The sequence below is a fragment of the Pongo pygmaeus genome, chromosome 8, assembly GCF_028885625.2.
Source record: "Pongo pygmaeus isolate AG05252 chromosome 8, NHGRI_mPonPyg2-v2.0_pri, whole genome shotgun sequence".
NCBI classification, from domain to species: Eukaryota; Metazoa; Chordata; class Mammalia; order Primates; family Hominidae; genus Pongo; species Pongo pygmaeus.
The window spans coordinates 12,215,973-12,232,096 of record NC_072381.2 but is presented as its reverse complement, the minus strand read 5'-3'; the positions used below and the strand labels follow the sequence as shown (position 1 = coordinate 12,232,096).

General features: G+C 46.5%; 1 protein-coding gene across 3 annotated transcripts in view; it reads right to left on the bottom strand.

Annotated features, from left to right (window-relative positions):
• The window catches only part of DHTKD1 (dehydrogenase E1 and transketolase domain containing 1), a 60,964-nt gene that overhangs the window by 21,102 nt on the left and 23,738 nt on the right, over window positions 1–16,124 (bottom strand). For 2 of the 3 annotated variants that reach the window (XM_054436023.2, XM_054436020.2), the window contains exons 7-12: window positions 14,949–15,147; window positions 11,201–11,513; window positions 8,818–8,902; window positions 7,899–8,038; window positions 2,386–2,536; window positions 777–883 (exon numbers count right to left, since the gene is read on the bottom strand). In XM_054436023.2, coding sequence (XP_054291998.1) covers window positions 777–883; window positions 2,386–2,536; window positions 7,899–8,038; window positions 8,818–8,902; window positions 11,201–11,513; window positions 14,949–15,147 — 995 coding nt within the window. The remainder of the gene's footprint in view (window positions 1–776; window positions 884–2,385; window positions 2,537–7,898; window positions 8,039–8,817; window positions 8,903–11,200; window positions 11,514–14,948; window positions 15,148–16,124) is intronic. The other variant, XM_063669554.1, reaches the window with a different exon arrangement.

Here is a 16,124-nt window from a genome sequence, read left to right as displayed (position 1 = left end):
AGATATACCTAATACTAAATGACGAGTTAATGGGTGCAGCACACCAACATGGCACATGTATACATATGTAACAAACCTGCACATTGTGCACATGTACCCTAAAACTTAAAGTATAATAAAAAAAAAAACAGGCAAAAAGAGACATCTGTAATGATTCACACCAAATGAGGACAATGGCTATTTCTGGGAGGATATTTCAAATGTTTTAATAACCAGCCAGGGTTGGTGGCTCATGCCTGTAATCCCAGCACTTTGGGAGGCTGAGGCGGGTGGATCACTTGAGGCCAGGAGTTTCAGAACAGCGTGGCCAACATGGAAGAACACCAATCTCTACTAAAAACACAAAAATTAGCCGGGCATGGTGGCATACGCCTGTGATCCCAGCTACTGGGAGGCTGAGGCAGGAGAATCGCTTGAACCGAAGAGGCAGAGGTTGCAGTGAGCCAAGATCGCACCACTGCACTCCAGCCTGGGCAACAGGGGGAGACCCCATCTCAAAAAAAGAAAAAAAAAAAAGCTCTCTAGGGGATTCTGATGATCAGCCTGGTATAAGAACTGCTGATCCTGGCACAGGAGAACTTTAATTGCCATAAAACTGTGATACAATTATACCTGAGGCATTATGTTTCCAAAGAAAATTGACATTGCATCAAATCTGTTTCACTCAAATACTAAGCTATATTATAGTTAGCTGGGTGTTAAGCTATCCGCAGGAGGTAGAAAAGCTATAGGAAGCAGGAAAATGATTCTTTGACTCCAGAAGACATTACCCTTACCTGCAGGAAACGCTCTATTCGACAGGATGAGTGGTCTGGCCCAGCCCCATCGTGGCCGTGTGGAAGGAGGGTGACGATGCCGCTTTGTAGGAGCCACTTGGCCTCTCCTGGAAAAGTATCATGTGGGGAGTAAGAGCCCTACGAAGCGGGGACAAAGTGGCCTGACATGACTCAGCCGGGGAAATCAATGTTAGTTTTCTGCCTGACCCCCCAAAACTGCTTTCATTACATGCACCTTCTAGAACTGTTATGCTATACTTAGGGAAATGTCCATTTCATTGAATGAAAACCTATCATGGGCGAGGCACGGTGGCTTACACCTGTAATCCCAGCACTTTGGGAGGCTAAGGCGGATAGATTACTTGAGGTCAGGAGTTTGAGACCAGCCTGGCCAACACGGTGAAATCGCGTCTCTACTAAAAATACAAAAATTAGCCAGCTGTAGTGGCACACGCCTGTAGTCCCAGCTACTCGGGAGGCTGAGGTGGGAGAATCACTTGACCCCGGGAGGTAGAGGTTGCAGTGAGCTGAGATCATGCCACTGCACACCAGCCTGAGGGACAGAGTGAGACACCGTCTCAAAAAAGAAAACCATAACCTATCACGGCACAGGCCCTGGGCTTTTACAAGTGGAAGACAAACTCAAAGGGGAACATTCCCAGCTTCCTGGACAGCACATGCTGCTCCAATACCACCGCAGGCACCACTCTTACAAGAACGGGCAGCTCCCGGCCGGGCACAGCGGCTCACACCCGTAATCCCAGCACTTTGGGAGGCCGAGGTGGGTGGATCATGAGGTCAGGAGATCGAGACCATCCTGGCTGACATGGTGAAACCCCATCTCTACTAAAAATACAAAAAATTAGCCGGGTGTGGTGACGGACGCCTATGTAGTCCCAGCTACTCGGGAGGCTGAGGCAGGAGAATTGTGCAAACCCAGTAGGCGGAGGTTGCAGTGCGCCGAGATCGCACCACCGCACTCCAGCCTGGGCGACAGAGCGAGACTCCATCTCAACAAAAAAAAAAAAAAAAATGGGCAGCTCTCACAGCCCAGCTGACAACACAGGCCACCGTCTTGAAACAGCGGGTGGTGGGCACAACAGAACAGTCTCTGGACAAGTCAGAAGTCCAGGCCCTCAGGCACTTTTCTTCCTCCCAGTGAAAATGTCACAGAGAAGCATAACTATAGGAAAGATTTAAGGCAGGTATTCAAAACCCAAGAGTGGGCATCCCTGGAAAATGGGATTCAGGGTCTGGGGAGAGACTTAGACGTTTACTTCAACTACTTCTAATTTTTACAGTGAGTAGGTACTGCTTCGGAAGCTTTCAGACACTGGAGCGGGTTTTCATGGCCCTACTGACTCCTGGGCACAGGCGCTGGGTGGCACCAGTGCTCCTGCTGACAGAGAGCCTGGGTTTTTGTCCCGATAACACATTAACCTGACAGTGGCCACACTCCCGTCATAACAGGGTGACCCCAACTCCCTGGAGGTGCCGCTGCACACGGGAGTCTCAAGGCAGCAGTGGCCCCTTTTCATTCATTTGTCCCTGTGAGGCTGGGGCAATGCAGGGACCCCCACCTGTACCCACCCTATACACTAACACCAACCTCCAGAGATGAATGTGTCAAAGATGATCTGGGCACCATTGAAGAAATCGCCAAACTGTGCCTCCCACAGGGGCAGTAACTTTGGGCTCTCAATGCTCATCCCATATTCGAATCCCAGGACGGCCTCTTCTGACAGGGGGCTGTTGCTGACCTAATCCCAGGGAAGAGAAGGAAACGCTGCATGCGAGGGCCACGGCAGAGCATCTGGTTTCTGGGAACTTATTGAAGGGAGGTGGTGTGGAGAGGGAGCCTTGCTTTCATTCCTCACCACATTCTTTTTGTTTGTTTTTGCTTTTTGAGATGGAGTTTCGCTTTTGTTGCCCAGGCTGGAGTGCAATGGCTCCATCTCAGCTCACTGCAACCTCCGCCTCCCAGGTTCAAGTGATTCTCCTGCCTCAGCCTCTTGAGTAGCTGGGATTACAGGCACCCACCACCACGCCCGGCTAATTTTTGTATTTTTAGTAGAAACAGGGTTTCAGCATGTTGGCTGAGCTGGTCTCGAACTCCTGAGCTCAGGTGATCCACCCACCTTGCACCCCCAAAATGCTGGGGTTACAGGCATGAGCCACCACACCCGGCCTCATCACCACATTCTTTTGAGAAGAGATTTGCTACTCGGTGTCAGTGATGCAGATGAGAAAAGTTGGGACAAAGAGAGGAAAAGATAAAAGAGGCCGGAATATGGGTATTACTGAGTTTCTTCAAGGATAAGCACATATACTTCTCAGATGACCCTCCTCTGGAGCTGAGTATACAACTGTGTCTTATAAGCTTTTCAAAAACCTGTGGCTGGGCGTGGTGGCCTCCCAACAATTTGGGAGGCCGAGATGGGAGGATCGCTTGAGCACAGGAGTTTGAGATCAACCTGGGCAACATGGCAAAACCCCATCTCTACAAAAAGCAGACAAAAATTAGCTGGGCATGGTGGCACATGCCTGTAGTCCCAACTACTTGGGAGGCTGAGGTGGGAGGATCACTTAAGCCCAGGAAGTTGAAACTACAGTGAGCTAAAATCGCACCAGTGCACTCCAGCCTGCGTGACACAGTGAGACCCTGTCTCAAAAAAAAAAAAAAAAAGAAAAAAAAATCATCATGAAACAAAGTGAGGAAAGTTAAAAAATAAAGGCCTGCCTTTGGTTAAAATCATTATTCTAACATCGTATTTGCACAGTAAATCAAAACCATCATGGTATGTCAACATTAAAAAAAGCAGAATACAAATTACATCTCTGAGAAGGTTAAAAAGACATGACAGGCCGGGCGTGGTGGCTCACGCCTGTAATCCCAGCACTTTGGGAGGCCGAGGTGGGTGGATCACAAGGTCAAGAGATCGAGACCATCCTGGCCAACATGGTGAAACCCCGTCTCTACTAAAAATACAAAAATTAGCTGGGCGTGGTGGCGGGCGCCTGTAGTCCCAGCTACTCGAGAGGCTGAGGCAGGAGAATGGTGTGAACCCAGGAGGCGGAGCTTGAAGTGAGCCGAGATTGCGCCACTGCACTCCAGCCTGGCGACTGAGTGAGACTCCGTCTCAAAAAAAAAAAAAAAAAAAAAGACACGACAATGAAATGCGATACATAATCCCAGCACTTTGGGAGGCCAAGGCAGGCGGATCACCTGAGGTCAGGAGTTCGAGACCAGCCTGGCCAACATGGTGAAACCCCGTCTCTACTAAAAATACAAAAATTAGCCGAGCATGGTGGCAGGCCTCAAGAGGCTGAGGTGGGAGGATTGCTTGAACCTGGGAGGTGGAGGTTGCATTGAGCCGAGATTGTGCCACTGCACTCCAGCCTGGGCAATAGAGCTCAGCCTCAAAAAAAAAAAAAGAAAAAAGAAATTGTTGATCTTGGTTTGAGAAATACATGGTAGTCATGTCTGTGTTCATTTCCTGATTTTGGTGTGTTATGATGGAGAAGGATGTCCCTGTTTGTGGAAATACACACTAGGGGGCACCAGGATGGCAACTTGCTCTCAGATGGTTCGAGATGAAAAAAGGGAGCTAGGAGGATCACTTGGACACAGGAGGTCGAGGCTGCAGTGAGCAGTGATTGCATCACTACACTCCAGCCTGCCTGACAGAGCGAGACCCTGTCTCAAAAGAAAAAATAAAGACGAGAAAAAGTTCCTTACTATATACAACATTTTGGTAATTTTGTGTTTCTTTCAAATTTTAAAAAAATATATGTTTCAGTTACATCTTTATAGACTATTATTTTGGAATAAAAAGGAAGGATGGGCAGAGTGCGGTGGCTCATGCCCGTAATCTCAGCACTTTGGGAGGCTGAGATGGGCGGATCACTTGAGGTCAAAAGTTTGAGATCAGCCTGGCCAATGTGGCGAGACCCTGTCTCTGCTACAAATACAAAAATTAGCAGGGCCTGGTGGCACACACCTGTAGTCCCAGCTACTCAGGAGGCTGAGGTGGGAGAACCACTTTAACCTAGGAATCTGAGGTTGCAGTGAGCTGAGATTGCACCACTGCACTCCAGCCTGGACAACAGAGCAAGGCTTGGTCTCAAAAAGAAGGATGTACTGATACATGCTACATGCGTGGAAGGACCTTGAAAGCATGATGCCAAGTCAAAGAAGCCAGTTCCAAAAGGCCACGTTATACCGTTCTATTCACATGAAACACCCAAAATAGGCAGATCAATAGAAACAAACAGTCGATGAGTGGTGTCCAGGGGCTGGAGGGAGGAAGGAGTGGGCAGTGACTGCAAACGGGCATTGGCTTGCTTTCTAGGGTAATGAAAATGTTCTAAAATTAGACAGTGGTGATGATTACACAACTCTGTGAATAGACTACAAACTGCACAAGTGTACACACTGAGAGGTTGAATTTTATGAGTTATAGCTCAATAAAGCTTTTATTTAAAAAAATAAAAACCCTCTAGGCTGGGCACAGCCGCTCACACCTATAATCCCAGGACTTTGGGAGGCCAAGGCAGGAGGATTGCTTGAGGCCAGGAATTCAAGATGACACTGGCCATCACAGTGAGACTCCCATCTCTACAAAATATTTAAAAGTAGCCAGGCGTGGTGGTGCTTGCCTGTAGTCCCAGCTACTTGAGAGGCTGAGGCGGGAGGACTGCTTGCATCTAAGAGCTGGAGGCTACAGTGAGCTATAATTGCACCATGGGACTCCAGCCTGGGCAACAGAGGAGGACCTGTCTCACACACACACACACACACACACACACACACACACAAACATCGAGATGTACAACGGAGTTGGGGGAAAAACACACCCCAAGGACCTAGTCACTTATCATGAAGGCTGCCTGACCTCTGTCCCTTCCTAGAAGCCACTGTTGATAAGGGAACGCTGGTCAGTTACAAAATTCAATACTATTAGACAATGAAGGCAGATCACTACTCAGGAAAATACAGCTACTCTCACTACCAAGATCAAGCAGGAGTTTCTCCCAGGGTCTTCACATAGAGGACATGGTATTAAATAATAAATTACTCTTATTATTATTTGAGACAGAGTCTTGCTCTGTTGCCCAAGCTGGAGTGCAGTGGTATGATCTCGGCTCACTACCTCCGCCTCCTGGGTTCAAGCAATTCTCCTGCCTCAACCTCCTGAGTAGCTGGGATTACAGGCGTGTGCCACCATGCGCGACTCATTTTTGTATTTTTAGTAGAGACAGGGTTTCGCCATGTTGGCCAGGTCGGTGTTGAACTCCTGGCCTCAAGTGATCTGCCTGCCTTGGCCTCCCAAAGTGCTGGGATTACAGGTGTGAGCCACTGTGCCAGGTCTAAATAATAAATTAAATCTTTGGCCAGGCGTGGTGGTTCACGCCTATAATCCCAGCACTCTGGGAGGCCAAATAATCCCAGCTACTTGGGAGGCTGAGGCAGGAGAACTGCTCCAACCCAGGAGGCAGAGGTTGCAGTGAGCCTAGATCACGCCACTGCACTCCAGCCTGGGTGACAGAGTGAGGCTCTGTCTCAAATAAATAAATGAATGAATGAATGAAAATAAATTAAATCTTCAACAGTATCCACAAAACAGACACAAGGCATTTAATTGGGACTTTTTCAATAGCAAAATTCAAAACTGATAATAAATATCAAAGCACAATTCAATGAAAGCCTCATCTGAGGTAGTGGAATGCTAAACATTTCAGTATCTAGTTCAGCAATCTGACTTGATCCAAGGGTAGATTTTGGACTAACTTAAAGAAAAGATGAGCTCCATATCCCTTCAGTTATCTTCCTAAAATGTGGCTTTTGCCAAGTGAATTTTCTTTTTTTTTTTTTTGAGACGGAGTCTCGCTCTGTCGCCAGGCTGAAGTGCAGTGGTGCGACCTCGGCTCACTGCAACCTCCACCTCCCGGGTTCAAGCGATTCTTCTGCCTCAACCTCCTGAGTAGCTGGGACTACAGATGCGTGTCACCACACCCAGCTAATTTTTGTATTTTTAGTAGAGATGGGGTTTCACCATTTTGGCCAGGATGGTCTTGATCTCTTGACCTTGTGATCTGCCCACCTCAGCCTCCCAAAGTGCTGGGATTACAGGCATGAACCACCACACCTGGCCGCCAAGTGAATTTTTTATAGGGTGTCAGTAACTCAAGATGATGTTCTCAAACTAATGGCTAGAGTAGGAAAGAAGATGACATGCCACTCAACTTACCTTAAGGAATAAGTTATTTTCATAAACATCATGTGCTAGACACTTGAATAATTGTTTGAGATAAATAAATGAAAAGACTCCATTACTACCCTTAAGGCACTAAAGAGAAGGACACAGAGGCTGCCACACAGAAATACACGGTTATGTCTGGCCGGGTGCAGTGGCTCACACCTATACTTCCAGCGCTTTGGGAGGCCAAGGCAGGTGGACTGTTTGAGGCCAGGAGTTCAAGACCAGCCTGGGCAACATGGTGAAATTCCATCTACTAAAAATTAAAAAATTAGCCAGGAATGGCACCTCATGCCCGTGGTCCCAGCTACTCAGGAGGCTGAAGCATGAGGATCCCTTGAGCCTGGGAGGTGGAGGTTGCAGTGAGCCAAGATGGCACCACTGCACTCCAGCCTGGGCAACAGAGCAAGATTAAGTCTCCAAAAAAAAAAGAAAGAAATACACGGTTATGTGTACATTCGTCAAGCCGATCATACCTTAGGGAACAGGTAACCTTGAGGATGTGCAATTTTGCTTTCCTTAAGTAGGCAAGGAATACTGACTTATCCACATCTTTGACTAACTTTAATGAATTACAGCAATATGCAGATAATAATGTCAACTTTGAGTTGACAAAACACATATCGATTTGACATTTACATGATTACAGATATGTCACCAGAAGAAGAAAGCTCCAGGCTACTCTCTAGTGGGTTACTTCCATCCCAAATTGACAGACCCACCTCATCCACCCATTTAGCACCCCTTTACTTCCAAAAGTACTGAACCCAAAGTTGCCAGCACTCGTTCCTACTTGTTCTAAGAATCCTGGAAGTGTAATCGTTGGCACCTGGATTTTACAACAGCTATAGAAACATCTCACCTCTAGAAACCCCTTCTGATTTGGGTCCATATGGTTCAGGGGGATGTAGGTGTCATCGGTCTCCTGGCAAACCACCATTGCATGCCTCTGACTGAAAGTTCCACGACCAACATCTTGGCCACTTAGACGAACATTAAAACCTTAAGCAAGCAAGAAAAAAAACCTCAGATTCCCATAAATAACCTAATAATAAGGTGTGGTGACTCTAAATTCTTATATACTGGCTTAATCCTGAGAATTTTCCTTAGGATAACAGATAGTTATTAATATATGCTGTCCGATATTCAAAAGTCTATAGTTAAGATGAGATTGTATAAGAATGGAGAGGTTATCATGTGCCCTGCAATTTTTAGAGAAAACTATCTTTCCAGCACATCCAGCACTAGCCCTTTGTTTCCCAGGCATTAACTGTTCTATGTCTATACTCTGATGAAGGTTGTCAGCATGACTTATAATACAATTAAGTAATATTGTCAGGAAAGAAAAATTAACATGTTTTAGAACCTCTCTGGTCAATGAACACAATGGGAGGTAGTTATAACTCAAATAAACCACAAAGGTAACAGGTAGCAAACGTGATTAAAAGTACTCTCTACTAGCTAGACAGAAAATTCTTACCTTGGCTGGGCACGGTGGCTCACGTCTGTAATCCCAGCACTTTGGGAGGCTGAGGCGGGCGGATCACGAGGTCAAGAGTTCAAGACCAGCCTGACCAACATCGTGAAACCCCGTCTCTACTAAAAATACAAAAATTAGCTGGGCGTGGTGGCGCGCCCTACTTGGGAGGCTGTGGCAGGAGAATCGCTTGAACCCGGGAGGCAGAGGTTGCAGTGAGCTGAGATCGCACCACTGCATTCCAGCCTGGGCAACAGGGCAAGGCTCAAACAAAAAAAAAAAGAAAAAAAAAGAAAATTCTTACCTTGAGCAAGTAAGGAACCCAAGGCAAGAGCTTCCGCGGTGGCCCAGTCTAGCTTGGTTCCGTCCATCACCTTCTCCATTCTGGACTGTAAAATTCAGAGGAAGAAAAAAAAGGAACGTCTAAGAGCCCATTTCCTTTTTCACAATGAGTACAAAAAATTTAATGCAGGCCGGGCATGGTGGCTCATGCCTGTAATCCCAGCACTTTGGGAGGCCAAGGCGGGTGGATCACTTGAGGTAAGGAGTTCAAGACCAGCCTGGCCAACATGGTGAAACTCCATCTCTACAAAAAATACAAAAATTAGCTAGGCCTCGTGGTGTGTCTCTATGATCCCAGCTACTCAGGAAGCTGAGGCAGGGAATCACTGGAACCTGAGAGGCGGAGGTTGCGGTGAGCTGAGATGGCTCCACTACACTACAGCCTGGGCGACAGAGCAAGACTCGATCTCAAAAAAAAAAAAAAAAAAAAGCAACAAAATTAAGCATCAAAAACAATGCTGAATAAAAACAGAGTGCAAAAGGATACATTAGAGAAGGAGAGCAATCATATACAGTTTATTTATTTATTTTTTTCTGAGGCAGTCTCACTCTGTCACCCAGGCTGGAGTGCCGTGGTGCAATCTTGGCTGATTGCAGCCTCGGCCTCCCTGGTTCAAGTGATTCTCCTGCCTCAGCCTCCTAAGTAGCTGGGACTACGGGTGTGCACCACCACACCCAGCTAATTTTTGTACTTTTTAGCGGAGAAGGGGTTTCGCCATGTTGGTCAGACTGGTCTTGAACCCCTGAACTCAAACGATCTGCCCAGCTCGGCCTCCCAAAGTGCTGGGATTACAGGCGTGAGCCACCACACCCGGCCTATATACAATTTTAAAACAGGCAAAACAAACACGTGCTTAGGTTAGTGGTTACCTCTGCAGAGGTGGGAGGAGATGGATCAAGGAGGGGTATGTGGGGAACTGTATTTGTAACATTCTATTTCCTAAGGTGGATGATGAGTATATATTAATAGTTTGTTGTAATAGTCTCTGGACCTATAATAAAAACTTAGAGTTAGTGGGTTTTTTTTTTTTTAATTTCCTTTTTTTGGAGAAACAGGGTCTTATTCTGTCACCCAGGCTGGAGTACAGTGGTGCTATCTCAGCTCACTGCAGGCTCGACCTTCTGGGCTCAAGCAATCCTCCCACCTCAGCCTTCTGAGGAGCTGAGACTACAGGCATGCGCCACCGTGCCAGGCTAATTTTTTAATCTTTACTAGTGATAAGGTCTCACTGTGTTGCCCAGGCTGGTCTTGAACTTCTAGGCTCAAGCGATCCTCCCACCTTAGCCTCCTGAGGAGCTGAGACTACAGGCATGTGCCACCGTGCCAGGCTAATTTTTTAATCTTTACTAGCAATAAGGTCTCACCATGTTGCCCAGGCTGGTCTTGAACTTCCAGGCTCAAGCAATCCTTCCACCTTGGCCTTCCAAAGCACTGGTATTACAGATAGGAGCCACTGTGCCTGGCCAAGTTAGTGTTTGAAAATAATTCATGTTGGGCACGGTGGTTCACACCTGTAATCCCAGCACTTTGGGAGGCCAAGGCGGATGGATCAATTGAGGTCAGGAGTTCAAGACCAACCTGGCCAACATGGTGAAAACCCATCTCTACTAAAAATACAAAAATTAGCTGGGCGTGGTGGCACATGCCTGTAATCCCAGCTACTCAGGAGGCTGAGGCAGGAGAATCGTTTGAACCTGGGAGGCAGTGAGCTGAGACCACGCCACTGCACACCAGCCGGGGTGACAGAGCGAGATCCCATCTCAAAAATAACATAAAATAAAATAATTTAGAGGGCAAAGTTCCTTCATCCAAGCTTAAGAAAGATAAAGACCTTTAACTCTTTGCTCTCCTTGTTTTAGCACTGAAAGTCCCCCATTCCAGAAAACCCCTAAGTCCCAGGCCCACCAGGGTGGTCTGTCATCCTATAGTGATCCTAAGATGATACGTAAAACATCAGCATGTTTAAGGGGCTACTTTGGGGTATGTGTGTTGATTTTTTTTTCTTTTATTTAAACCACCTGAAACAAAGTGTTTTCTACTCACTGGTTGGAAAAATAAAAACAGGCATTCTTGTATCTCTGTATTTTTTATAGTGTGCATGTATTCCACGTATATGTAATGTATGCATGCATGCATAAGTAAATAAATACACGGAGGAAAAAAAAAAGAAGAGAAAATCTGAGGTAACTATCAGTACCAAAACAACACTAAGATCAGTTCCTACAACCTAATGACACACAATAAATATTTATCAAATGAATCAGCCAACCGAAAAGATCAGACCAACATCGGTCCCTTTGCTGAACAGGAAGAAGTAATAACCAGCCATTGGGAGGCTGCCCACCTGAACGTGTGTCTTCAGCAGGTGACTGTGCATCTGCAGCTGTCTCGGCACCTCTACAGACTTCACGCCAACAAACCGCAGGAGGTCGAGGGGCACACCTGTACTCCAGGTGGTGATTCGCGCTTCTGGCTGAGCCAGGCCCTGCCAGTGGGCCTGCAGGTTCTGGGCAGGGGGGCTGTAGTGGGCCATGTTATTTAAGTGATCATTCAACTTGGCATAGTAGGAGGATTTTATTTCAGACACCTCCTCCTGCGTCATGAGTCCACCAGCAATGAGGTGCTCTGCATATGTGTCTGGAATGCTCTTTCGAGCTCTGTCCAAGAAAGAGAAGAAACACAAATCAATCTGACATGTGACAATCTAATAGAGACAGAGAGTCACTGTCAAGGGCGGTGGAGTGTCAGTACTCTAAAAAGGCATTCGACAGGTGCAATGGCTCACACCTGCAATCTCAGCATTTTGGGAGGCCAAGGTGGGGGGATCACCTGAGGTCAGGAGTTCGGGACCAGCCTGGCCAACATGGTGAAACCCTGTCTCTACTAAAAATACAAAAAATTAGCTTGGCATGGTGGCGGGTGCCTGTAATCCCAGCTACTCAGGAGGCTGAGGCAGTAGAACTGCTTGAACCTAAGAGGTGGAGGTTGCAGTGAGCCAAGATGGCACCACTGCACTCCAGCCTGGGCAACAAAAGTGAAACTCCGTCTCAAAAAATAAATAAATTAATTAAAGATAAATAAAAATAAAATAAAAAGGCATTCAGGAAAAATGTTTTGGAACTAGACAGAAGTGGTGGTTGCACCACTTTGTGAAGGTAAATAAATGCCACTGAGTTCACATTAAGACAGCCAATTTTATATTATGTCACGTTCATCTCAATAAGCTTATAAAACATAAAATAAACAAACAATGTTAAATATAATAAATTAATTTCATAAATGAAGGCACTCATAGTAACAACCGCTTTTCCAGGCAAGTAAGAGAAAACAAATTTATCTTTATAAGTTTTTGTCTGCATCCAAGTATAAATAATTAACAGAGTTTTTCTATGATTTGGTAAATTCTGACAATTATTTCCAAGGCTGACCCACACTGTCTATCCAATCAGCACCCCCCTTTATCTAAAAAGGTATGGAACCCAAAGTTGCCCCAGTCTCTGAAAGTTGCAATCTTTCAGGTTGCGTCTAACATCCTTTAACTACAATCATCAGCACCTGGGTGTTACAATAAATGTCACTCTACATTCATGTAACACTTTAAACTATAAAGTCTATTCACATATATTACCATATTTAATCCTGATAAAAGAGAGAAGAAAGCAGGATAGATTTTAAAGATGAGGCCCTGGGGCCAGGTGAGGAGGCTCACGCCTGCAATCCCAGAACTTTGGGAGGCCGAGACAGGCAGATGGCGAGACCAGCTTGGGTAGCGCTGTGAGACCCCATCTAGTCAGGCGTAGTGGCAAACGCCTGTAGTCCCAGGTACTCAAGGGGCGGGGGCGGGGGCGGGGGCGGGGGCGGGGGCGGGGGCGGGGGCGGGGGCGGGGGCGGGGGCGGAAGGATCGCTTGAGCCCAGGAAGTCGAGGCTACAGTGATCCGTGATAATACCACAGCACTACAGCCTGGGCAACAGAGCAAGACCGTGTCTCAAAAAAATAAATAAAATAAAATAGGGCCCTGAGGTTCATTGAGTCATTCAGCTGCTAAATTCAGAGCTAAACAGAACACAATTAGTTCTTCTGAGAGCAGTCCTCTTTCTGGTATCAAGGATCAGAAACACTCATAAAATGTGTATTCCTCTGCTTTAATTTATATCTATAAGGAAATAAACTTGAGGAGGGGAATCTATTTTATTTTCTAGTATCTAGAAAAGGAAGTTCCAAAGTAACAAATTCCCCCTGTCATATTAACCATCTGAATCAGCACCATGGGACAGAAATGAAATGCAAGCCATAAGTAATTTAAAATTTCCTGGCAGTCACATTAGAAAAGATAAAAAGAAACACGTGAAATTAATTTCTTTTCTTTTTGTTTTTTCTTTGAGACTGAGTCTCGCTCTGTCGCCCAGGCTAGAGTGCAGTGGCACGATCTCAGCTCACTGAAACCTCCGCCTCCCCAGTTCAAGCGATTCTGTTGCCTCAGCCTCCCGAGTAGCTGGGACTACAGGAACGCACCACAACGCCAGCTAATTTTTCTTTTTCTTTTTTTTTGAGAGGGAGTCTCGCTCTGCCACCCAAGTTGGAGTGCAGTGGCGCGATCTCGGCTCACTGCAAGCTCCGCCTCCCGGGTTCACGCCATTCTCCTGCCTCAGCCTCCCGAGTAGCTGGGACTACAGGCGCCCACCACCACGCCCGGCTAATTTTTTGTATTTTTAGTAGAGACGGGGTTTCACCGTGTTAGTCAGGATGGTCTCGATCTCCTGACCTCGTTATGCGCCCGCCTCAGCCTCCCAAAGTGCTGGGATTACAGGCGTTAGCCACCGCGCCTGGCCAAATTTTTCTATTTTTAGTAGAGACAGGGTTTCACCATGTTGGCCAGGCTGGTCTCAAACTCCTGACCTCAAGTGATCCACCCACCTTGGCCTCCCAAAGTGCTGGGATTACAGGCATAAGCCACCACGCCCGGCATTTCAATAACATATTTTATTTAAGTCAATATACTCATTATATTGTCATTTCCATATCTAATAAATTTTAAAAATATTATTTTGGGTTTATATTTTACATGCTAAGTCTTTGAAATATGGTGTGTGTATTATCCTTACAGCACATTAATCAGGACTAGCCACTTTTCAAGTACTCAATAGTCACTGATGGCTAGTGGCTTCCATCTTGGACAGCAGGGTTCTGAACATTCATTAGAATCTTCCGAGTTACCTCTCACCAAGGTGCCAGGCAGGTCTGCAGCTATGGTTTGTAGAAATGAATCACTGAGGTTCTATTTCTGGTCCTGCCGACACTGCAGTAAATAGATTTGGGCGAGGTTTGCTTAATTCCCCCTGCTTCAATCTTCCCATCTGCTGAGTTGCTAATTGCCCTTTCTCTATTCAATGAGGAACCATGTCAAGTGTGAAGAGTATGGGAGGCCAGGCACGGTGGCTCATGCCTGTAATCCCAGCACTTTGGGAGGCCAAGGCGGGTGGACCACTTGAGACCCGGAGTTCGAGACCAGCCTAGCCAACATGGCGAAACCCCTGTCTCTACTAAAAATAGAAAGATTAGCCAGGCGTGATGATGCATACCTGTAATCCCAGCTACTCAGGAAGCTGAGGCACAAGAAGTACAATTGCTTGAACCCAGGAGGCAGAGGTTGCAGTGAGCCAAGACTGTGCCACCTACACTCCAGCCCAGAACTGTGTCAGCTTTAGCTTTGAAAGTTTCATGTCCTGCCTGGGCACAGTGGCTCATGCCTGTAATCCCAGCACTTTGGGAGGGCGAGGCGGGCAGATCACCTGAGGTCAGGAGCTTGACATCAGCCTGGCCAACATGGCAAAACTCTGTCTCTACTAAAAAGTATGAAAACTAGCCAGGCACAGTGGCACATGCCTGTAATCCCAGCTACGCGGGAGGTTGAGGCAAGAGGATCACTTGAGGCAGGAGGATCACTTGAACCAGGGAGGTAGAGATTGCAGTGAGCCAAGATCGTGCTACTGCATTCCAGACTGGGTGACAAAGCAAGACTCCATCTCAAAAAAATAATAATAATAATTTTAATTTTTAGGGGGCATATCACACAAGGGTTTATAATTGTACCTGATGATTTTGTACATGATGGGGTTGGTGAAGAATGGCTCATCCAGCTCATTGTGGCCCCACTGCCTGTAGCACAACAGATCAATAATCACATCCTTGCGGAACTGGCGTTGGTATTCAAAAGCCAGTCGTGTGGCACGGACCACTTCCTCTGGGCTGTCTCCATTGACATGGATGATGGCACAGCCCACAAGCTTCCCTGAAGGACAGAAGACCAAGCTGAAACAGGACAGTTAACCCAGAATGATACTGGCCCTCTCTAAGCCCTACTTCCTGCATCAAAAGACAGCCCAGTCCTCACAGGTAGATATTGGTTTGGTTAACAACCCCAGCTTTGGAGACCAGCTGGCAAGTTCCAACTCTGGGACTTATTGTGTGACCTTGGTAAAGCTACAAATCTCAGCCTACTTATCTATAAACTGGGAATAGGGGTTCCTACCTCTTAGTGATGTTGCAAAGGTTCAATGAGTGAATGCACACACAATTGTAATGCCTAACAGTGCCTGGTACATAGTAGTTAATATTTATTTTGTTACTGTTATTATTATTACTCTCTTTCTCCCTGAGATAAAAGGGTCATTAAAGGATGTACCCTAGAAAAAGATAAATTTTCTCCAAAGAAGCTCAAGAATGGATCTTCAGTATCTTCATCAGACTAATCATAAAGGACTCACATAGACAAGCCCAAGAGGCATCCAGTCCAGGCTGGTTGTATAAAAGGAGAATAGCTGCTACCATCAAACAGCCTTGTAATCTGTGAAACTGGGAATGGGTAATAACAGCCCTGTCTTTCTCTTAAGATGACCAATTTCAGCCTGGCACAGTGGTTCACGCCTGTAATCTCAGCAGTTTGGAAGGCTGAAGAGGGATCACACAAGACCAGACGTTCAAGACCAGCCTGGGCAACACAGTGACTCAAGCTCTACAAAAATTATTTTAAAAATTAGCTGTGGCCGGGTGCAGTGGCTCACGCCTGTAATCCCAGCACTTTGGGAGGCTGAGGCAGGTGAATTACCTGAGGTCAGGAGTTTGAGACCAGCCTGGCCAACATGGTGAAACCCCGTCTCTACTAAAAACACAAAATTTAGCTGGGCGTGGTGGTGGACACCTATAATCACAGCTACTCGGGAGGCTGAGGCGGGAGAATTGCTTGAACCCGGGAGGCGGAGGTTGTGG